General features: G+C 50.2%; 1 protein-coding gene across 1 annotated transcript in view; it reads left to right on the plus strand.

Annotated features, from left to right (window-relative positions):
- Positions 1 to 1,219: 1,219 nt before the first annotated feature.
- Positions 1,220 to 24,017, plus strand: part of LOC138076182 (uncharacterized) — a 168,243-nt gene continuing 145,445 nt past the window's right edge. The window contains exons 1-9 of the mRNA XM_068968400.1: positions 1,220 to 1,286; positions 5,921 to 5,974; positions 7,286 to 7,446; positions 11,540 to 11,610; positions 14,024 to 14,189; positions 14,268 to 14,405; positions 15,333 to 15,522; positions 17,155 to 17,285; positions 21,828 to 21,928. Coding sequence (XP_068824501.1) covers positions 1,220 to 1,286; positions 5,921 to 5,974; positions 7,286 to 7,446; positions 11,540 to 11,610; positions 14,024 to 14,189; positions 14,268 to 14,405; positions 15,333 to 15,522; positions 17,155 to 17,285; positions 21,828 to 21,928 — 1,079 coding nt within the window. The remainder of the gene's footprint in view (positions 1,287 to 5,920; positions 5,975 to 7,285; positions 7,447 to 11,539; positions 11,611 to 14,023; positions 14,190 to 14,267; positions 14,406 to 15,332; positions 15,523 to 17,154; positions 17,286 to 21,827; positions 21,929 to 24,017) is intronic.

Below are 24,017 nucleotides of genomic sequence, written 5' to 3' on the forward strand. Positions count from 1 at the left end.
GGGAGAATTGTATGACCTGTCTCAATGCATGTGTTCTCAGTCGTGTCTCTTTGCAACCCCAAGGACCATAGCTGACCAGGCTCTTCTGTCCGTGGGATTCTCCAGGCAAGAATACTGGAGTGGGTTGCCATTTCCTTCTCCAGGGGATCTTCCCAGCCCAGCGATTGAACCTGCGTCTCCTGCATTGGCAGACGGATTCTCTACCATCCTGCCACCCATCTCAAAGGGGTTTGTAAAAAAGCACATGTGGGGCTTCCCTGGTGGTCTAGTGGTTAAGACTCTGTGCTTCCACTGCAGGGGGCACGTGTTCGATCCCTGGTTAGGGAAGTTCCCTGCGTGTCGCATGTCATGCGTTGCAGCCAAAAAAGAAAAAAGAAAAAAAAAGAAAGGAAAGCACACTTATTGTGGAAGCAGGTGCATAAGAGGAGGGGCTAGTCCATGAGACCTGCCGGGGCGGAAAGAGGCGGTAGCTGAGGAGCTTGGCTGCCTGCAGCCCCAAAACCAAGGGGTGCGGGTGGATGGCAGGGAGCCTGGGGGTACATGTGAGTGGACCCTCAGTCTTCCCAGAAGACTTGCCCTGCTTCTCTGCTGGTGGTCCTCATGTGTGCAGGAGGGAGGCCTTGGGCCTGAAGCATGGAAATAAAACCCTCAGCTGCTGAGAGCCGTTTCTGAGGCCAGGCTGGCCCTTCTGTTTACTTTGCCCACCCTAACTAAGTACTGGAAATAGCAAACCCCAAATCAGACCTCAGAACTCAGCATGGTGGTAATGGTTGCATAATGTCACGAATATACTCAATGCCACCAAATTACCACTTTCAAATGGCTCAAATGATCAATGTTATGTTCTATCCATTAGACCACACACAAAAAAAGGGCCAACCATGCTACACTGCCTTCTGCCCCAAGAGCTCTATTTACAAGACTTGAAGAGGCAAATCTTTTTTTTCCCTAGACAGAAAAGGGATTTTTTTTTCCCCCTCACTGATCAGAAGCCCCCCCCTCCCTCCCTCCCTCCTGGGGCTAAGAACTTTTTTAGAGGCTTCTGATTGGCTGGGTCTTTGCCCTGGAAGCCCCCTCCTCCCCTTTCCATCCTCTGCTTGCTGGGAGAGTGGATTGAAGCTGAACCCTCTCCTTTGGGAGACAAGGCTCCTTTCTGGGCTGTTCAGAGTTATCCTGCAGAGAGAGGCTGGTGGCGTGGGGCTCCCTCGGGCCAGCGGCAATGCCAGCGCCCCTGGGCTTCCTTGGTCTGGTCCTGTTCTGGGTGCTGGCGCGAGTGACTGCAGGGAGTAAGTAAAGCTGCTCAACCCTATTCTGTCGGGGCGAAGGGGTGGCAGCCCAGATCCACTTGGGGTGGTGGTGTTATAGCCTGATGCCTGTTTACCGGCCCTTCTGCACATCCTTGGTTTTACCTTTCATGGGGGGAGAAGGAAGGAGAGGTTACAAGTGGGCCCTCGTCTCTCTCTCACTCCCATCTTCCATCAACATCCTCTGGAATCCAGAGTCCAGATTTGAAATCCTAAGTGAGGAAACGCTGACTTCTAGGCTCCCTAAGCCTGTGTGCAAGGATGCTTAGCAGTATCCACGGTAACAATGTGAAATGAAATTTAATTTGTTGTCTGTTTATTGTGGGAAGGTATCCACTAAAAATACAGTGCAAGCCAATATGTAATTTTAAATGTCCAAGTAGCCACATTTAAAAAGTGTTAGATAAAATTAATTAAATTTTTTTTAAAATTTTATTTATTTTGGTTGCCCTGGTCTTCATTGCTGCGCATGGGCTTTCTCTAGTTGTGAGTGGGGGCTTTTTTTTTTTAACTTTTAATTTTGTACTGAGTTTAGCTGATTAGCAATGTTGTGGAAGCTGTTTCAGGTGAACAGCCCAGGGACTCAGCCATACGTATGTATGTGTCCATTCTCCTAGCAGAGGCGTCTCTTGTTGCAGGGCACTGGCTCAGTAGCTGTGGTGCGTGGGTTTAGCTGTCCCACAACACGCGGAATCTTCATGGACCAGGGATCCACCCTGTGTCCCTTGCATTGGCAGGTGGATTCCTAACCACTAGGATCACCAGGGAAGTCCTGAAATTAATGTAAAAGTATATTGTAATTGTTCAGTCGCTAAGTCATGTCTGACTCTTTTTTAGCCTATGGACTGCAGCATGCCAGGCTTCCCTGTCCTCGTCTCCCAGAATTTGCTCAAATTCATGTCCATTGAGTCAGTGATGCCGTCCAACCATCTCATCCTCGGCCGCCCCCTTCTCCTTTTGCCTTCAATCATTCCCAGCATCAGGGTCTTTTCCAACGAGTCAGCTCTTTGCATCAGGTGGCCAGAGTTATTGTACTTGACCCAATATATCTAAAATATCATTAGAAAATGTAATCAATATAGAAATTATTAATGAGTTTTATTTTCTGTCCTTCGAAATCCAGTGTGTCCTTTATAGTTAGAACACTTGAATGCTAAATGTTCATTGCAAATGCTTGACCTCTTATTAGATATCCTAAAATTTTGAGTTGAAAGAGATGAATGAGGTCATTATGCTTTTTCCTTTGGGAGTGGGGCATGATGAGGTTTTAGTATTGAGTGGAGAAGCACTTATTTGAGACAGTAAAGATGGGAGATATGAAACAGTTATCTCGACCATTCTGGGTAAGACAGAAGTAGGGGTTAAAGTCAAGGCATGGATCCTCAGATTATATCAAACAAGATAAACTTAGACATGAGGCAAGACTATGGTGTATTCTGTAGAATGTGATAAGACGAGAGTGGGGCTAAACATGCAAGGAATTCTTGAAAACACTAGGCTTATATCATAGTACTGTATCACTTTGGTTTATATAATGTGCTTTGTGGAGAATGACGATTCCATCATTTAATAAAAATTAGCTCAAATCCCCACCCCCAATTCTTTCACATACTAAGTCGTTTCAAACATCTTTGAAAGTTTTCCACGGGGAGTGGAAGGGAGGTTCAAGAGAGAGGGGGCATGTGTATACCCACGGCTGATTCACACTGGTGTACGGCAGAAGCCAACACAACGTTGGAAAGCAATAATCCTCCAATTAAAACATTTTAAAAATTTTATTTAAAAGTTTTCCAATAACTGACTTGAGCATAGGTTTTAAATTTTATTAAAATTACATAAAATGAAAGGCTTCTTCATAGCACCAGCTACATTTCAGATGTCCACTAGCCGCGTGTGGCTGGCAGATACTTCCCAGACAGTGCAGGTCCCGTCACAACTGTTTTACTCATTGTGTTTTCCCCTATTTGCCTCTCACACAGTTGGTGCTTAGTGAGTCTGTGCTGACTGGGTAAATAAATGAATGGGAATCAGACCTGACTTCTGAGAAGGCTGAAATGAGGCTCAATTTCATTCCTCAGTAGTAGAGATGACATCAATTTCAGTCCATTTCCAGCCTCTCTCTAGAAGTGCTGGAAAGATTTATCACTCCCCAGTTTTCAACGTTTCCCCCTTCTTGGTTGATACGTTTAGTAGGATAATTGAATGGTCTTTGTTCTTCAGAAACTTTTTTTTAAAGCTTTAGATAGGTCTTTGTAAGTGCTTGAAAAATGGAAGGGAAACAGACTTGGTTCAAGCAGAATGCCCTCTGAACACCCCTTCTTCCTGGGAGCTTGTGGTAGACCCAGGCTTGCAGGCATCACTGCTCTTGGCTTAGCTGGGCAGAAAAAGCCAATGCAGAGGTTATCGGTGGAACAAAGAAGCTGAATGCTGGATTTGTGCGAAACTGGGAGTTTAACGGTTATGCACGAACATGTTTAATTTGGAGCCCAGGGTTCAAGTGATCAAAGAGTTGAAGGTGAGTTGGCAGGGAAATTGATTGAGTTAAATGTCTTTGAAATGTGGTTTTATCCATTGATATTCTACTTCAATGCAAAGAGTATTTTGTTGGATGAGCCAAAACATTCAGGGGAAGCGAAAACTCTGCCAAATACCCTACCATTTTCTATTATTGCAAAGGTTTAAATGAAATGGCATAAAATGCACTTTCCCCCCATTTTGGGAAACTATATTTTTCTTAAGGGATTAAAAACAGGCTGGCATATGTCATGATTACCAGTTGAGGCACAGTGGGGTGGTTTTGAGAATAGAAATGCTCTTATTGGAAAGTCATTCTATGAAAACAGCTGCAGATGGACCCCTGGCTAAGGCTGTTCTGAAGGATATGGATGATGTCCAAGAAATGCCAGGCATGTGGCTGGAAGGAAGGACAAATGAGGAGAGATAGTAGGTGGAAATGGGGAGTCTTCAGGTGAGGGTTGGGACGGGCAGATGGAGAGATGCTGGCCCTTCCAGGGGAGAGGTCTGAGGGCCCCTGCAGGGAAGAGCGTCCTCGGCAGCCGGAGGAGGCCCCTGGCCGTTCTGCTTGCACGCTCGCTGTTCTGCAGCTTGGACGGTGGGTGAATGAGGCATTATGAGATCGACCAGGATGCTGAGCCAGATCTCATCCTTCACTGCCGCAGTCTTTCGGGCTTGCCTTTGTTGGTTCACCCATCCCTTTATTCACTCACTTATTCCTTCGTGACAATGTAGTGGTTGAGGCTGTGGACTCAGGATGCCTGGGTCCAAACCCTGGCTCCTCTACTAACTGTGTCTGAGTCTCTGGGCCTCTGTGAATTGGGAGTAATAATTGCACCCACAACAGGGAACTGTCAGGATTGAAGGCGCTGAATAGATAACTTGTTTGGAACAGCGGCCTCTGTGAAATGGGAGTAATAATCGCACTCACGACAGGGAACTGCCAGGATTGAAGGCGCTGAATATATAATTTGTTTGGAACAGCGCTTGGCACATGATAAATGCTTAATGCTACATGTATACATTCATTCCAGTATTGACTGGGAACCAGGCACTCGGGGATACAATTTTGATGACGATGACCAAGATAGTGAAATCATTAACATTTTTATAAGCATTGTGAAGAGAATAGGATGTTAAGATAGGGACTGACAAGGGGGGTTTACTCTGGACAGGGAGACACGCTTACGCTGGGGTCTGAAGGAGCGTAGGACATGAGAACTGGAGGAAGAGTGTTGAGACCAGAGGGCGCAGTGTGTGCAAAGGCCTTGAGCTGGAGAAGGACCAGCATGGCTGGAGGTCGAGTGGGGTGAGATTCGGCCAAAGGGGCAGACAGAGGCTGGCTGGCTTGGGAAGGATTTTATTATGAATGCGTGTGGGTTGGGGTGGTTGGGGAGAGACTTAGGAGCTCTTACGCAGGGAGTGATGCGGTTAGATTAAGGGTTTTAAAACATGACTGTAACTGTTGGGAATGAACTGTGGACACAGGGAACACTTGGAAGGCTGCTGCAGTGGTCTAGGTGAGAGAAGATGAGGCTTTGCCTGGAGCGATGGCTGTGGGGGTGGAGACATGAATGGAGAGAGAAGGATGGAGTAAGGGAGAGAGGGATGGATAGATGGATAGAAAGATGGGCAGAGAGAGACAGACAGATGAATGAAAGGAGAGATGGATGGGTGGATAGAGGGAGAGACAGACAGATGGCTGGAGAGAGGGAGGGGTCCACAGAGAGGTGACTGGAGGGAAGGAGGGATGAGCTGACGGAGGGAGCGGGGATGGAGACCTGATGGAATTGGCAGCACTTGCCGACACGTGGGGCTTGGGGTGATCATAAGAGAGAAGGGCAAGCACGGCTTCCAGGTTACCAGCTCGAGCAGTGGGAGGACAGTGGTATTAGTACCCAAGATGGGCAAGAGTGGGGCGGCTGGAGGTGCATGGAGGTTACTCCCAGCTCTGCGCGAGAGAGGAGAGCGGGGATTATCTCTTTTTGTCCCCCTGGCCCCTTTAATGTCCTCTTTCCAGAGCAGGTCAGCGGCTCATGGGAGGGGCCTGTTGCACGTCTCCTCCTGGCCTTGCCCTGGTTCCATCTGATTTGTGATTTCAGAAATGCCAGACTCGCTGGTGGGGCAGGCGGCCTCCTGCATGACTTCCTGCACAGGTGAGTCTCTCTGGAGACCTTATCACACTTCTGGTGAACTCAAGACAGGGCAGGGCAGGGGTTTGAGGAGGTGAAGCTGATCATGGCCAGGTCTAATTAGGGACAACCCCTGAGGGCCTTAGCCACATTCCCAGAGAGACCAGTGGGGAAGAGCAAGACTGGTTCTGCAAAGGCCAACCAGTCGTCAGCATTTAGAGAAACAAATCACACACTCAGGTTAAAATGTCCTTAAACCATCCCAGCCCTAAAGCCCTGGGGCTTTCCCTCATACTCTGTGGTCCCCAGGTGGAGTAAAATCTTCAGCCAAGTGATTCTATTTGCATCTTGGGGTGGAGTAGATGAGAGAAACTGGGGGCAAATGGCTTAGAAGGAAGCATTTTTGGAATGTGAGATGTGGTTATATTTTGAGCACAAAGAAAGGAACATGAATGTGTTCATTCAATTTCAAAGCCCAGGAGAAGGATGAGCTGTCATAATTAATACTTTAATGGTGTTTCACAATTGGTCTGTGGTCTAAATAGAAGGTTCGGGAATCACAGACTCTCTGCTCTCTAGATCCGATCTACCCCAGCGTACCTCCCCCACCTCCCCACTATCTCCAATACCTCCAGACTAGCCAGTTCTTCAGCGTTGTGTTCTGAAAAGATCAGGGAACTCTATCCAACCCACTCCCTGTCCCTGCTGATATCTACCAAGGCTAGGTGAGGAATCATTAGACAGCCAAGGTTTGGATTCCAGCTCTGCAACCTTGGGTAAGTTAGTTAACCTCTCTGAGCCTTGGTTTCCAACTCTGTTAAGATAGAGAAAATAAGAGTACCCACTTCAAAGTTGTTATGAGGCTTCCAAAAGCTAATATAAAATAGACCAGTGGTTCTCAACCAGGATGACTGTATCTACCAGTGACATTTTGCAAAGTCTGGGGACATTTTTGCTTGTCCCAACTGGGGCGTGCCACTAGCGTCTGGAGATGCTGTTGAGCATCCTATAATGCACAGAACAGCCCCTACAACAGAATTATATGATATCAAAATATTGATACCATGGAGGCTGAGAAACTCTGGAGTGTTTAGAAGAAGGCCAAGCATGCAAAACACTAGGTAACGTTGATTAAGCACTCCTTGTGATTATCTTCATTTTCTTCTTCACTCTCTTGGGGTCTGCAGCCTTCCCCTGAGCTGGGAGCAGGAAGCTCACTGGCCAGATGAGAAGGGAAGGTGACAGTTAGGATGCCTAAGTAGTCCAGGTGGAGCTGAGTCTCAGAAGGTGTCAGATTGTCAAGGTGACACCGTGTGCCCTCTCTCTGCCCTCCAGGGTCAGCTGATCCTCACCTCCCCGTGGGCACCAGATACATCTATCACTTTTCCACTAACACCAGCACCAGCCTGCAGGGGGCCCAGGTGGAGGGGAGTGGCCTTGGTCTGCAAGGCTTGGTTACCCTCGATGTGCTTGGCCCTTGCCAGATGGCCTTACGGGTGAGTATCACTGAGTAACCAGGGGGTCATGGTGACATGGGGGAGGGCCATGGGGAAGCCATAGCCCCTGAAATCAAATTCAAGTGAGGGCTCTAGAGTAATATCAGAATGTGGCACCATTTTGGTTGTAGAGGGTGCCAGGGTAGATCCAGTGTGGGGAGGAGTGGAGATGAAAGGAGTGAAGGGTATTCCTTGGAGCAGGTATAGCCACAGAATGGGATCAAGCTATGTCCTTGGGAGAATCAGTTCAGTTGAGTTGCTAAGTTGTGTCTAACTCTTTGCGACCCATGGACTGCAGCACACCAGGCTTCCCTGTCCATCACCAACTCTCAGAGCTTACTCAAACTCATGTCCATCGAGTCGGTGATGCCACCAACCATCTCATCCTCTGTCGTCCCCTTCTCCTCCTGCCTTCAATCTTTCCAAGCACCAGGGTCTTTTCTAATGAGTCAATTCTTCTCTAATGAGTCAGCTGAAGTATTGGAGCTTCAGCTTCAGCATCAGTCCTTCCAATGAATATTCAGGACTAATTTCCGTTAGGATTGACTGGCTTGATTTCCTTGCAGTCCAAGGGACTCTCAAGAGTCTTCTCCAACACCACAGTTCAAAAGCATCAATTCTTTGGCATTCAGCTTTCTTTACGGCCCCACTCTCACATCCATACATGACTACTGGAAAAATCATAAATGGAGGGTCACAATTGGGAAAGTGTAGGTCCCAGGGGTGAGCAAAATCAAACCAAATCAAGGCTTTGTAGGCAAAGGAGCAGACTATGATGGACAGCCCAGACCCAGTTGGGGACTCCAGGCCTGCCCTGGGCATCTCTGTACAGGCATACCACAGAAATATTGCAATTTTGATTCCAGGTCACTGAAATAAAACAAATATTGAAATAAAGTGAGTCACACTAATTTTTTGGTTTCCCAGTGTATATCAAAGTTATGTTTATACTAAATTGTAGTTTATTAAGTGTGCAATAGCATGATGTCTATAAAAAGTACATAATTAAAAAATATTGTTGAAGAAAGCTAGTTATCATCTGAGCATTCAGGGAGTTGTAATAAGATTAAAGATCACTGATCATAGACCATGCTAACAAATATAATGAAAAAGTTTGAAATATTGTTAAAACCACTAAAATGTAACACAGACATGAAATGAACAAATGCTCTTGGAAAAACTGATAGACTTGCTCAATGCAGTGTTGCCACAAACATTCAATTTGCAAAAAAAAAAAAAAAAAGCAGTATCTGGGAAGCGCAATTAAGTGGAGCATTGTAGAATGAGGTCTGCCTTAGTGGACAGTGGTGACACTGGGTTAGGTCAAAGTGGAATTATGAGCTAGATTCTCTTGGTGGTTGTAGGTTTCTTTTTCATCAAGATTTTCCTGAAGCTTTCTCATGTTCTTGCAAGCAGAAATGCCTGACTCTTCCCTGGTCTCTTTCTGATGACGTTCATGTGTTTCCTGGACAAACCTTCCCACTCTGCATAAATGGCTGCCTAGTTTCCACTCAAGTGTTATGTCCCATTTGTCATTTGTAAGGGGTTTTTGAACTGACTGGAGTGCTTGCTGATGAGAGTTTCTCAAAACTGCTTTGTTATGTTTTCATGTAGACCACAGGATGGAGTCTTTTGTGAGGTGGCTCTGAGCTGCCTCTGACTTCTTAAACTATCCAAAATATTGGTTTTGGTCAGAATTGTCACTTTGCTGTCCTTTCATGCCCATCAAAACTGTAGGGGTTGTTTTTTCTACAGTCTTCACAAGGCAAATTGTGTACTGCTGCAATTTTGTTTGTTTGCTTTGTTTTTAGCATAAAAAAATGGATACTGTTGAATGTTGGCAAGGGTAGAAAGAAGGGGCTCATTTCAGAGACTCGTGGCATAGTGAATGCCCTGGTAGTCCAGTATTTAGGACGCCATGCTTCCACTGCAGGGGGGCACAGGTTTGATCCCTTGTCGGGGAACTAAGATCCCCAAAGCCACACCGTGTGGCAAAAAAAAAATTGTGTCATAAATGGAAAATTTACAGCCATTTAGGCAATCCATTAAGTATATTTTTGTAGGAAAAGGGTGAATGTAAGTATTCAGGACAATGAATTTCACAGATTGAACACTCCTGTGTAGCCACCTCCAGATCAAGAAACTCCCATAACCTCCCTCTTTCTCTCTTCCGGTCCCTTCTCCCAAAGTCTCCCCTGAGTTCCAGCACCATGGATTAGTTTTGTTCGTCTTTGAACCTCTCTTTAATGGAATTATGCAGGATGTTCTCTTTTGTGCCCGGTTTCTTCTTATTTTTTATTCTGATTTTTTTTGATCATGGTAAAATATACATGATATAAAATTTATCATTGTAACCATTTCAAGTGTACAATTCAATAGCGATATGTATGCTCCTGTTGTGTAACCGTCACCACCCTCCACCCCTGGAATGTTTTCATCATCCTAAGCAGAAGCACTGTGCCCCTTAAATGACGTATATATAGTTCATTTATTGGCTACGCTGGGTCTTTGTCGTCGCGAGTGGGCTCTCTCTAGCTGCGGTGCTTGGGTTTCTCATTGCCACGGCTTCTCTCGCTTCAGAGCACGGGCTCTAAGGCACGGGGATGTCAGCAATTGCTGCTCTCGGAGTCTAAGCATGGGCTCTGGGCTCAGTAGTTGTGGCACATGGGCTTAGTTGCTCCACGACACGTGTGATCTTCCCAGACCAGGGATCAAACCGGTGTCCCCTGCATTGCAAGGTGGATTCACACTCTCTGGACCACCAGGGAAGGGCAGGATTAGTTACTCTGAAAACATGAAGTCACGGGGCAGTGAAACTATGTGATACTATAATGACAGACACATGTCGTCATACGTTTGTCTAAACCCATAGAATGTACGACACCTAGGGACCCTAATTTTTATCAGGGGCTTTGGGTGGTGGTTATGCATTAGTATAGGATCAGCAGTTGTGACTAATGTCCCACTCTGGTGGGGAATGTTGATAATGTGGAAGTCAGGGGGTACATGGGAAATTTCTGTTCCTTCCTCTCAGTATTGCTATGGACCTAAAACTGCGCTGATAATAATAATAATAAAAGTGAAATCAGTCAGCTTAGGGATGCAGGGTTTTAAAACCTTTTTTGTTTTTGGCTGTTCTGGTTCTTTGCTGCTGCCTGGTTTCTTTTTCCATTGTGACTGAAGGGCTACTCTCCAGTTGCGGTGTGCAGGCTTCTCATTTCGGTGGCTTCTCTTGTTGCGAAGCACGGGCTCGAGGGTGCTCGGGCCTCAGCAGTTGCCTCTCCCGGGCTCTAGAGCACAGGCCCAATAGTTGTGGCGCGCAGGCTTAGTTGCTCCGTAGCTTGTGGAATCTTCCTGACCTAGGGATCAACCCACATCTCCTGCATTGGCAGGCAGATTCCTTAGCACTAAGCTACCAGGGAAGCCCGGGATGCAGGTGTTAGGGGTGATTTTATTTTCCATCTTTAGAGAGTCCATCTTCTTTAGCAATAAGTACACACATGTGTGAAACCGTGGTGATTTGGGGACATCCAAGTCTTTTATTCATGATGACAAAGCATTTTTTGTTTGCTTTGCAATCCTAGTTTATTTTTGTTTATACTGCGTAGCCATATGAATCTCTCATTCAAACTTCCAGGGCCTTTTGGGGAAAAATGAGAAGCTAATGGGGCTTCCCTGGTAGCTCAGCTGGTAAAGAATCTGCCTGCAATGCAGGACACCCAGGTTCGAGCCCTGGGTTGGGAAGATTCCCTGGAGAAAGGGATAGTCTACCCACTCCAGTATTCTTGGGCTTCCCTGGTGGCTCAGCTGGTAAAGAATCCACCTGCAATGCGGAAGAAGCTAATGAGAACTTTCTGTACAGTGAGTGGGGAGCGGAGGGGCCTGATTGTTTAAATTATTTACCCTGGAGATATTCAACAGCTACCACCTGACATTAGAACCTTCTGCTCAAGGGGCAGATCTCCCTGCCTACCCCTCCCTCACCAGCATGAATCATGAGGGGGCCCAGAACTACTTTAGGTGGGGGAGGGGGTGCTGGTGTGGTCCTGGAATATCCCAGGAGAGGTCACCAACTCAGCGCCTCCTGCTTCAGCTCCAGCACTTCCAGCTGACATCCATCCTGGGGTCCAAGGTGGAAGTTCTGAAGCAGTCAGAGAGTCTGAGGTAAGACACTGGGCCTTGCTCCCCCTGGGGCTGCATATGTGAGCCCGGCTCCCTTTTCCGATGGCCACTGGGCACTGGGTGCACCAGACTGTATTGAAAGAATCCAATTAGGGTAACCCTTCTACAGCAGAGAAAGGCCATTTTGGATCGAAGTTCAAAGAGGATTCCATCTTTGTTTTGACCTTGTAAACACCCAGGCCATTGATGAGGACCACTAGGGGTTGTTGTGATGTGGGAGCCTTAAGTGGCTCCAAAGAGCTTCGGATGGCCTTCCCTTATCTGGACGAAGAACTCTTGCCCCATATTTACCTGGCTGTCACTCTCAGCATGTCCAGATTTTATGTTTGCACAGCACCCTCTGGGCTTCATCCTTAAGAACATTCTGGAAGACACTGGGCACCCATTGAGGCCTGCCCTTCTCCTCCTCCCCCATGCTGAGATGGGGGATTTTCCTGGAGACCCATAGCTTCTTTCTCCCTTCCCCAGCCAAGCTCCCCTTGGTGACCCAGCCAAGCCTGGAATTCTCCCTTGGCGTGTTTCCCAGGGACTCCTGACAGTGGCTTCCTGGCCACAAAGCTCAGTCCAGCCCCCAGTCTGAAGACAAGCCCATCTCTGCAGATTCCTCTTCCTTTTTGATTGCAAATTCATTTGTTAAAAAAAAATAATAAAGCCTTTGTGCAGGGATACAGGGATGGGGGAGCTGCCAGGGGCAAATGGATCCCCACTGAAAAGCTTAGAGGGGTCCTCTCCAAGGGAGCAGGGAGGGCTATTGTCCCTGGGGAGTCTCATCAGAAATGCTAAGTCAGTGCACAGGGCTGTCAGCTCCTGGAGAGACCAGACTGACATTAGTTATTCTAGAAGGGGCGGGAGCCATTAGCATTTCTCTTGAGGCCTGAGGCCCTGGGGGCTGCTACGGTGGGTGGGGGGGCGGGGGCAGACTCCACGTGGAGCTGGGGAGGGGTCAGTGACCTCCCTGGGGAAGTTCAGTAGGGACACTTGTGTCCCCCAAAGTTCTGCTTACTGGCTGGCTGGTGGGGTTTGGGGCACCTCCCTCTTCAATGCTCCCCACACAAAGAGGAGTACTCCCCAAGCCCTCGCCCCCAACCTGCCCTATCCTCTCCCTCACCAGGCCATACCAGACACAGGCTCCTGGTCTGGGTCAGGTGAGGGGCGACATGAAGAGCACTGGGCTCAATTCTGGACCCAGCTCCTCCCAGACTTGCTGTGTGAGCCTCTCCGGTCGCTCTCCCTCTCTGGGCCTTGTTTCCTCCTTTCTACAGTGCTGGAGCCTAAGTCGCTTCTGCCGTGGTCCGTGTGCGGGTTGGAAAAGAGTTTCCAGACACCAGGCAGAATGAGAGGAGAATAAAGTTTAGCAGAGTGGGAGACCCTGATAGAACAGCAGGCTGGCTCAAGGGAGAGCCGAACCTTTTTGCCGGCGAGCAGCCACTTTTTTAGAGCCTCAAGACAGAAAATTCCTACTGGAAGGGTGGCATTATGTGATTGGTTAGGATGCTATAGGGTGGGTAATAAGGTTGGTATTTTACCTAATAGGGGGTCACGGTTAGATCTGGAGGCTCATGGCAACAATTGCTATGGGGTTTGGTCAGTTCCAGAGATTTTTAACCTGTGACCTTGGTGCTGCTGCTGCTGCTGCTAAGTCGCTTCAGTCGTGTCTGACTGAGTGCAACCCCATTGACGGCAGCCCACCAGGCTCCCCCGTCCCTGGGATTCTCCAGGCAAGAACATTGGAGTGGGTTGCCATTTCCTTCTCCAAAGCATGGAAGTGAAAAGTGAAAGTGAAGTCCCTCAGTTGTGTCTGACTCTTAGCGACCCCATGGACTGCAGCCTACCAGGCTCCTCTGTCCATGGGATTTTCCAGGCAAGAGTACTAGAGTGGGGTGCCACTGCTTTTTCTGACCTTGGTGCAGGGCTCCACAACTTCCAGCTCAGGGTGTCTGAGACCGGTGACCCCAGAGCCATCCTGCCTGGGTTCGAATCCCAGCTGTGGCCCTGAACAAGTCACCTTTTCGCTCAGAGCCTCAGGTTCCTTCCTGAATATATAACGTGAATGGGCTGGGAAAATGAGAAGTTTTGCAATGCAGGATGCCCTGGGAAGCTCAGCTTTTTCTTTTTTTTCAAGCTGGGTTCACCCATTTTATTCAGGTGGCGGCAAGGCTGGGAGTAGCTTCAAGCATGGACTTGGCTGTCTTTTGTGAGGTTTCGTTGAGACCTGGCTGGAGAGCTGAGCTGAGTTAGGAAGCCAGGCCATTTGAGCGGGGTTTGGGGATAGCTGGGTGCTTCCTACGGAACTGACCTATGGGAGCGGCCCACGCTGGAGGGGCAAGGTTGCGGTGGCAGAGAAGAGGTGGCCTGGGGCCTTAGATGGGCCTCCCTGACGCCCGCCCCCACGCAGCGCTGTCCTGGGCCGGGCGCCACTGCGCTTCGTCCTGCAAGCGGGGCGCGTGGTCCGCCTGTGCCCCGCCCGAGCTGAGCCGCGCTGGGCCCTGAACGTGAAGCGGGCGGTACTGAGCCTCCTGCAGGGTCATCCGGGTGTCCGCGACCCCCACACCGTGGAGGAGGTGAGTTCTGAGTCTTGAGGGCCGGGTGGGTGATGGAGTGATGGGGAGCAGGGCGCTGACTGGGTCCCACTCGCCCAGGTGGACATCCTGGGCAGGTGTCCCACCACGTACCAGCAACTCGGAAGTAGGCTGCACAAGACCAAGGCCCTGGCGCGGTGCTCCCTGCGCAGGGTGCGCGCCTCCCTGCGCTCGCAGGCCCTGCCCGCCCCCGAGGAGGTGAGAGCGGGGCTCGCCCCACCCTGTCCTTCCTTCTTGGCCCACTCCCTGTTCTCTTCTCCCCCTTCCCAGGCTCTGTCCTTCTCCCTCATCTCTCATCATCCTCTCCCCCACCCGCTAAGGCTCCGCCACTTCCCCGTCCCTCCTCTTCCCCTCTCCTTCTCTCTCCCTTCTCTCTCCTCCATGGTTCCCTGCAGATGAAAGTGTTGTGTAAACAGTTCAGTTCAGTCGCTCAGTCGCTCAGTCGTGTCCAACTCTTTGGAACCCCATGGACCACACCCCATGGAGCACACCAGGCCTCCCTGTCCATTACCAACTCTAGAGTTTGCTCAAACTAATGTCCATTGAGTTGGTGATGTCACCCAACCATCTCATCTTCTGTCGTCCCCTTCTCCTCCTGCCTTCAATCTTTCCCAGCATCAGGGTCTTTTCAAATGAGTCAACTCTTCGCATCAGGTGGCCAAAGTATTGAAGTTTCAGCTTTAGCCTCAGTCCTTCCAATGAACAGTCAGGACTGATTTCCTACAGAATGGGCTGGTTGGATCTCCTTGCAGTCCAAGGGACTCTCAAGAGTGTTCTCCAACACCACAGTGTAAACAGTAGGCATCTATATAAGGATAGGAGGTGATCACTGTTAACATGACTAATACAGAGTCTCAGCATCTAGAAGCGGCTGCAGGCGCCGGCTTTCTTCATTTTCCAATTGAGGCTTTATCCTTCCTCCCCTTGGGGTGACCTGTGACTGTTCTTTCTTGCCTCCCTTGGTCTCCCACCTCTGTCTATGGGGAGGGGGATCCTGAAGCTCCAAGGTATCCCCAGTGGGCTTCCCCCAGCCTTGCCTGTTGCTACCAATTTGAGGGTTACAGGGGGTTCCCTTACTCCCAAGGCCTGCCTGAGCCTCTGCCTCTTCCCCACATGGTCCAGCAGTCTGGCCTGGCCTCCCATCTGACCTGCGTCCAGAGTTTGCAGGCCGGTGTGCTGCGGGAGGCCTCCTGCACGCAGCTGGACACTGCGGGGCCCCTCTCCAGGGAGGCAAGTGCTGTGCTGATGTGGACCTTTTCCTCGCTCTCCCTGCGGCAGGAGGTACCCCAGGACCCGGCTGTCACAGGTGATGGGGGTAGGGGTGGGGGGGTCGCCCCTGGACCCTTAGGTGAGCCTCCCAGTCTCCTCTGACCAGAGGGGCTCCAGCAAGCAGAGGCTCCACTGCTGTGTCCCTGTCTGGACACCCTTGAACACCTTCTGAAAGTGGCCATTGTCAGGGTTGGCCTCTTTTTCTAGAAGTTTCTGTTGGCTCACATGGCTCTCAGGCTTGGTCTTGGCTTCCTCTCTGGGCTGTTTTCAGGGGAGATGGCATCTTCTGGTTCCCAACTTTTGTGGGAGAATCTACCTTACCCCTGATGACCCTACGACTTGACCATTTTGGGGGCGAGCTGACTCAGGTTTCCTGATTTTCTGGAAAGTTCCTGACAACATAGAGCATCCCCTGGTGCCTGGTTCCCTTCTATGAGCTTTGTACAGAGAGAAACAAAGCAAGGCATGCATCTGAGGGAAAGAGAGATACATTTTTTCTACGGTGAAAAAAATGGCTGTCTCCCTGAATCAGGAAATAAGGATGGTTAATTCTTACTGCTGACAGTTTGGAAGGATTTACTGTGGGCCAGTATCTGTGCTGAGTGCTTTATGTGGATTATTTCATTTAATTCTCATCATGACCCCATTAGGAAGTTACTGTTGTTTCAGTTATATTTTTTTCACTGAAGGCCAAGAGGTAAAAATGGCGTGTCTGAAGTCACAGCTAATGAGAGGCAGAGCTGGGACTTGGGCCTGTGGGGTCTTTCCTACAGCCCTGGTGGATAATCAGGTTTGTCTCAGAGAGCAGACTCGCTGCCTGCACCAGCCCAGGGAGAAGCCAGCAGATGGGGACTGAAGCCCCGGGTCTTCCCAGCATTCCGTTTGGTTCCGTGGAGCACAGGCTGAGATCCTAGGCTGACCTGCCCCCCGAGGCTCCCTCAAACACAGACGCTGGCCATGACTGGGGCATCTAGTTTCGGGACCTGCCTGTAGGTTGACCATTGAGTTGAATGAGCTTTTCATTTTTTTTTTAAAACAGGTGTAATTGAGATGTAATTCACATACTGTGTAGTTCATGCATTTAAAGTAAATAATTCAGTGGCTTCTAAGGGTCAGAGTTGTCCATCCATCATCAGAATCAACTTTATGACATTTTCGTCACCCCAGAAGAAACCTTGCACCCTTTGGCCATCACCTCCTGTTCCCCCAATTCCTGGCAACCACGAATCTACTTTCTACCTCTAGATTTTCCCATCCTGGACAGTTTGTATAAACAGAATGAGATAGTGTGTGACCTTTTTTTATAACTGGCTTCTTTCACTTCCCATAGGTTTTTCCTGTGGGATGAACCTGTCTTCCCAAGGTTCATCCATGTTGTAGCATGTATCAGTTTCATTTCTTTCTCTTGCTGGAGGAGGTTTCCATGTGTCCTCTGGCAATCCCCAGAGGGTTTTGGGGTCCCCTTATCGGGCCTGTCGCTTACTGATGGGCGCATGGACCATCTTTCGCTGTCAGCAGTAACGCTGGCATGAGTTTCTTGGGTGTGTTCCCCTCCCCTGTTGCCAGAAACAGACTGGAGGAAGCCTTGGCGGGTGTGGGAGTGGCTCCCAGGGCTCCTTCCACTCACTCGGACATTTCCCCCGATGCGGTCATCCCTGCCAAGACCTTCTCACCTCAGATTCACACGGTGGAGACTTAGCCCCGAGCAGCTTGTTGTACGAGTGGGAGGAGACCCCGTCCCAAGCTACGGTGGCCACAGGGGCTACATCAGTGAGGAGGCTGTGCCTGGCTCGGGCCACAAGCTTTGAGGTAAGTGGCTTCTCCAGCCCTGGGGCCCTGGGACAGCCTCTTCTTCCTACCAGATCCTTTAAGGTCTACTTGGTAGAATACTCAATATTAGCGCTGCTGTGTGCTGTTGGGCAGGTTATGCACTGCACAGCTGTGCCTGGTTGTGAAAGCAAGAGGAAGAACTCTAGCAGGTGTGTGCAAACCTGACCTAGTGCTGATTGGATAAGAGCCTGAGGAGGCCTCCTTCTCATCAGTCTGTCTGTGGGCACATGGGCCTTTTGGGCCCCAGACTAACCTTCTGGACCTGGCCTGTCCTAGAGATCTCTCAGGACACACACACACACACACACACACTGCACATGCACACCCCCCCACCCCCCGCACACAATCTGGAGGATGAAGTGACAACACACACACACACCCCACATACCCACCCCACCCCACACACAATCTGGAGGGAAAAATGGCAACCCACTCCAGTATTCTTGCCAGGATAATCCCACAGAGAGGAGAGTCTGGTGGGCTGTAGTCCATGGGGTCACAAAAGAATCAGACATGACTTGGTGACTAAACAATGAATACACACACACAAGAATATACTGAGACTTCCCTGGCAGTCCAGCCGTTAAGACTCTGCACTTTCACTGCTGAGGACCTGAATTCGATCCCTGATTGGGGAACTAAGATTCCACAAGCTGCACGGTGGCCAAAAAACCGGAATACATTGAATTTGTATAAAATATATTGAACATGTAGTCAGTAAATATAGACTATATATATGTATGTATTGAAGACTCATAGATACACACACACACATTGTACATTTTGCGTGTACATAGCAGAGACACGCTTGCAGCTGTTCTTTACTGTTTCAGGGACTGGGAGCCAAGGCCCCAGCTCATTGTTCTCTGGAACCCCTGACCTGGGGGGCTCTGTGGAGGTCAGAGAGCAGCCCAAAGGAGAGGGCCCTCAGCCCCCCGAGGTGGTGCTCCATGCCTGTGGCTAGAGGGTGACAACTGGCTGTTCGCCCAGGCATCCTGGCCTCCTGACCCCTTGGGGTGCCCCACGCACTGTCGGATGCTTAGCCGCCTCCCTGACCTCTGCCCACCAGTGTCAGCATCACCTCCAATCCTGTCACAGTAACCCAGTGTCTCCAAATGTTACCTGGGTCCCCTGGGGAGCACGCTCACCCCCACTGAGAACCACTGCTCTGCCTCCTGTGTTCCAACCTGCCTCCTTCCATCTGGCCCCAGAGCCTCACCCCCGGCCCCCTGACCGGGCATTTCCCCAGCAGAGGCAGCTCAGGGCCAGGCATGTCGCGGGCCTGTCTCCCCTCCTGCAGCCTGGCAGTGCTGGCCCCAGAGGGCGCGGGGCGGCTGTCCTGTCTTTATAGCGCTAACAAGGAAGCAGATTGTTCCCACCAGGGAGGTCCCCTGGGCTGGGGTGAGTTGCTGAGGACTTTGTTCCTGAACACAGCTTCTTGGGGATGCCTGAGTGCACGTCAGCAGTGCTTCGCATCCCTCTCCCCGGGAGAGGGCCCACCGGTTACCAGGGGGATGGCCCGTGGGCTTCGGCTGGGAATGCCTCTGCCCCACGCCATTGTTGGTGGGCAGGAGACAAGATGGGTTTTTCGGTTTGGAAACAAAACCTGGGCTTGGGACTCAATAGAGAGCAAATTCCCCAGCCTGACCCTCTGCAGAGAGGCCCCGGGGATTTCGATGTGGGGGGCAGAGGCCTGGGGTGGCCAAGAGCCTGGTGGAGTGAAGGAGAGGGTGGGGAGAGAAGGTGGGCAGGTCAGTGCCCCCGCGCCCCCAGGCTGCCAGGGAGGACGCCTGAGGAGGGCACAGCTCCTGACCACCATCTGGGGTACTCAGAATAGAGCACCCACATCACAGACACTGACTCAGCACCGACTGTGTACAGCCAAGTGTGGACGGTGGTGTGCCAGGCTGGCTGTACTGACTTGCCAGAGCTGATGGTTAGCCTCTGGACATCCTGCAGGTTGGTTGCTAAGCAGACATCACCAGAGATGAAGTTATACTCTAATGACAGCCTACTGTATAGCACAGGGAACTTTATCGGTGCTCTGTGGTGACCTAGACGGCTGCTGGAGCTAACTCGCTTCAGTCGTGTCTGACTCTGCAACCCCCATGAACTGTAGCCCACCAGGCTCCTCTGTCCATGGGGATTCTCCAGGCAAGAATCCTGGAGGGGATTGCCATGCCCTCCTCCAGGGGAATCTTCCCAACCCAGGGATTGAACCCAGGTCTCCTGCATTGGAGGTGGATTCTTTACCCTCTGAGCCACCAGGGAAGCAACAATACTCCAATTAAACAAAGGACTGGGGACTTCCCTTGTGGTCCAGTGGCTAAGACACTGCACTCCCAATGCAGGGGACCAGGGTTCGATCCCTGATCAGGGAACTAGATCCCACATACTGTAACTAAAGAACCTGCATGTCATAGTGAAGATCAAAGATCCCGCATGCTGCAACTAAGACCTGGTGTAGTGAAATAAATAAAAATATTAGAAAAAAATTAAAACAACCACAACGACAAAGGACCGTTATACCCATTTACAGTGAAAATGAATCATATTCAAAACGAAGGTAATGAGTACTCAGTATCATCGTCTGCTAGTTATTTCTCTGCATTTTAATCTTTGCGCTGGTGGTCACTGGCATCCACTGTGGCTTAGAAACAGGGCGCAGTGGCTTGCTTCCGTGCAGCGACTGCACGTCTGCCTTCAGTGATGGCACCTGGGCTGCTGGTAACAGCCACAGTGGGGGTATTGATACCACGGGAGCTGTTAATCGGGGCTTTTTATCTCCCCTCTCCAGGGCCTTGAGTACAGGATGCTGGTTAAGAGCGTGGGTTCAAGTCTCAGCTCTGCCACTTAGTAGCCCTGTGGCTGCTGTCACCTGCCTTAAGTGCTCTGTTAAGTGAGGAGAGTCACGGCCCCTTGTAGGGTCAAGGTCAGATGAAGTGGTGCCTGTAACGTGCCTGAACAGCGCCTGGCCCACAGTGGAGGCTCCACGCAAAGCAACCATTGTCGTTGTTATTACTATTGTACATTGATGTTGCTGAGGAGGGCATGGCCACCCACTCCAGCATTCTTGCCTGGAGAATCCCATGGACAGTGAAGCCTGGCGGGCTATAGTGCATAGAGTCACAAAGAGGTGGACATGACTGAAGTGCCCACATCCACACACCCACACCAGCTCCACCAGCAAAAGTCACATAGTTGGGATGCTGCTTACCCTGGGGGCAGACACTCTGGTGGGAGGGTTGGCCCACGAGGCCTGTTTCCCGTTTGCATCCGGCTGTAGTCAAGCTGTGTGCATGGAACTCAGTCCCAGCCGCTGAGAGCAGAGAAGGCCTGAGTGACGCAAGCCCATCCCTGCAGCCGTGGACCCCCGGCTGGGTGGGGTGAAGACTCACTCTTGGCCTTGCCCAAACCCAGCAGGAAGCCAGGAACCTCATCACTCTTTCTGTGGCTTTGGGTTTGGGCTGAGGCAACAAATCTGAGACTGAGGGGGCACGGAGGAGGGACGACAGGATGTGGGGCCAGCATCCCAAACCCACTATCTCCTGAAACTCCTGAGAGGTGTGGGCTCTGAATAGAGTCCTTTATTTCCTTGAGTGTTTGGAGACTTGGTGACTGTGCTGGTCAGACCTGTAGACAAGGGGTAAAAGCTGCAAACCCCTGCCGATTAGCCATCATCACTGTTCATAATTCTGAAAAACGTTCACAAATTTTTTTAGTTGGAAATATCAGAAACTTTGTGAAATAAGGTAGGACTCGTTATAATAATTACGATCATTGTAACATGTTATTTAGTTGCTCAGTTGTGTCTGACTCTCTTGCGACCCCGTTGACTGTAGACTGTCAGGCATCTCTGTCCATGGGATTTCCCAGGCAGGAATACTGGAGTGGGTTGTCATATGCTTCTCCAGGGGATCTTCTTGACCCAGCGATCAAAACCCCATCTCCTACAAGTCTCCTGAATTGCAGGTGGATTCTTTCCCACTAAGTCACTCAGCTTTTATTAGAGCATAAAGTCCACGAATATACACGCCATCTCTCCTTTTCACCCCCGTGTCCCTGGCCCAGGTATGCCTGGCACACAGTAGGTGCCCAATAAATGCTTGTTAAACTAAAATATAAAAATGGCCCAGCCTGTGTGCCAGGCGCTTGGGATTCAGTGGAAAGAAACCCATATGAGCAGCCTCATCTCTTTGGGTCTGTGAAGCTGTGGGAGATACTGGAGTTCCCACCTTCTCTGCAGCCATGTTGATGGCTCAGCTGGTAAAGAATCTGCCTGCAATGCAGGAGACATGGGTTCGATCCCTGTGTCGGGAAGATCCCCTGGAGAAGGGAATGGCGACCACTCCAGGATTCTTACCCAGAGAGTCTCGTGGACAGAGGAGCCTGGGGGGCTACAGTCCATGGTGTTGCAAAGAGTCGGACACAACTGAGCGACCAAGCACATCTGGAGATGGGGGGATGGATGAGGTGACCTTTGGGGTTCGAGTCTCTCACGCTGCCCCCTCTGATTTCCAGGCCACAGAACTGTTCCTGACGCTGGTGTCTGAGCTCCGAGGCCTCTCTGTGGATGAGCTCATGGAACTCTGGGGACTTTCTTTTAAATGCCGAGACAACTGGTAAGGGCCTGTCCCTGAATTGGGGGCTGGGCCGGGAGTTGGCTGAGGGGTCCTGGTGGGGCTGGATAAGCTTGCTGCTGTCCTAGGTTGCCATCGAGAGATGGATAGTGACATTTCAGCTCAACCCTGTGATATGTTATCTCATTCCTGACTTGTCCTTCAGTCTGGGGACATCTGCCAAGAAGACGATTAAGCAGGGAGCTTGGAGGTTCCCACGGGGGCTGGAGACTGGAGGCTGCAGGGCCTGGTGGGATAAAGACAGGCATTGTTCCCTCCCGACACAGGGTCCCTCTGGCAGGGAGCTGGAATTAGCATTCCAATGCGCCTTGGGTTCCCTTCTGCTGGGAGTGGGGGGTGCTGGGCAGGGCTGGGATCCACCCCCACACCTTGCTGATGTGGGGCCAGCAAGGGGTGTAGAGAGACCCCAAGGGTGGAGGGGAAGTTCTGAGGTCCTGTCTCTAGGGGCAGAGGACTGTAAAGGGTCGAGGGGGGAAACCTGTAGCTCCTTTCCCAAGTTCAGCTATTCACTAGATCCAGATTTCAGGTCTGTGAGCTTTTCAAAGGCTCTCAGATCTTGAGACCTGAAAAATATTTTATTGACTCAGAAATAAGAAAGAAACCCCCGCCCAACCCCCTGCCGCCCACCATATCAACATTGTTGTTTAGTTGCTAAGTTGTGTCTGATTCTTTGCGACCCCATCTTAGCCCACCAGGCTTCTCTGTCCGTGGGATTTCCCAGGCAAGAATGCTGGAGTGGGTTGCCGTTTCTCTGTCCAGGAGGTCTTCCTGACCCAGGGATTGAACCTGCATTACGGGCAGATTCTTTACCACTGAGCCACCAGTGTGTTAATCGCTCAGTCGTGTCTAACTCTTTGTGACCCCATGGACTGTAGCCCACCAGGCTCCTCTGTCCTTGGCGATTCTGCAGGCAAAAATACTGGAGTGGGTAGCCATTCCCTTCTCCAGGGGAACTTCCAAATCCAGGGATCAAACTCAGGTCTCCTGCATTGCAGGCAGATTCTTCAGACAGTCTGAGCCACCAGGGAAGCCCGTGAATCAACATTATCACATGTCTATTTGAACGACTACCAAACTTAATAGCTAATAACGCACAGATACCTTCCAAGCCTTTTATCTGTATTCACTCATTTAATCCTCACAATGACCCCATGAGGTAGGTGGTTTTATTCCTATGTAACAGGTGTAAAAGGAAACCAAGGCACAGGGCAGTTAGGAAACTTGCCCAAAGTCACACAGAAGAGTTTAGATTTGAATCCAGGTGGTCTGTGCTTATCCATCAAATTCTTAGGGTCTTAAATAAAAGTGATAGTTGACTTGGGCACATTTTAGCTGTCTTTGCTGTAGGGAGGGGCCTCTGAGTCTCCATGTGGAGTTCCCTACTCCCCTGGTGACTCACCCTACTTGTCACTGGGGATATTCCCACAAGTCACTGTGTCTCGCTTGTCTACCTAGATGTTAGGAGTCAGGGAGGTGGGGAGATTATCCCCAAATCTAGAAGTTTCCAAGACGACTGATACTCTTGAGAGATTTCTCTTGCCCTCACCTCCTCCTCCATTTCTGCCCAGAGCCTGGTTTTCCTGGGCCCAAATCTCTGAGGGAAAGAGAGGAAATACAAGGGCACGAGATGGGAAGTGCAGGTGGGATATCTCCAGATGAAGAGGCTTGTGGTCCTGAGGCCTCATGATCATCTTGGAGCTGGCCCAGTCATGAGCATTCCCATTTTACAGATGAATAAATTGAGGCCAGAGACTTTACAGGCAGATGGTGTGTGTGAGTCGAGGGTGGGTGGGATGCCCTCTGTGGCCATGGATGTCACTCATCAGGGTTGATAAGGTGGGGGGGCCAATCCACTCTACCCTGTGTACCCTGCTGCCTGTGTGACCCCAGCCCTGGGAGCCTCCCATTCCTACTGTAATTGAGGCACCCACCCGCATTCAGCCATCATCTCCCCATTTAGACTCATCACTGTGCAAAGGTTCAAAACCTTTCCTGAACATACCAACCTTTCTGTAATTTCAAAAAAAGAAAAAGGAAAGATTGTGATGTTGGGCTGAGAGCATTAGAGGTT

This window comes from Capricornis sumatraensis, chromosome 3 (genome assembly GCF_032405125.1).
Source record: "Capricornis sumatraensis isolate serow.1 chromosome 3, serow.2, whole genome shotgun sequence".
Taxonomy (NCBI): domain Eukaryota; kingdom Metazoa; phylum Chordata; class Mammalia; order Artiodactyla; family Bovidae; genus Capricornis; species Capricornis sumatraensis.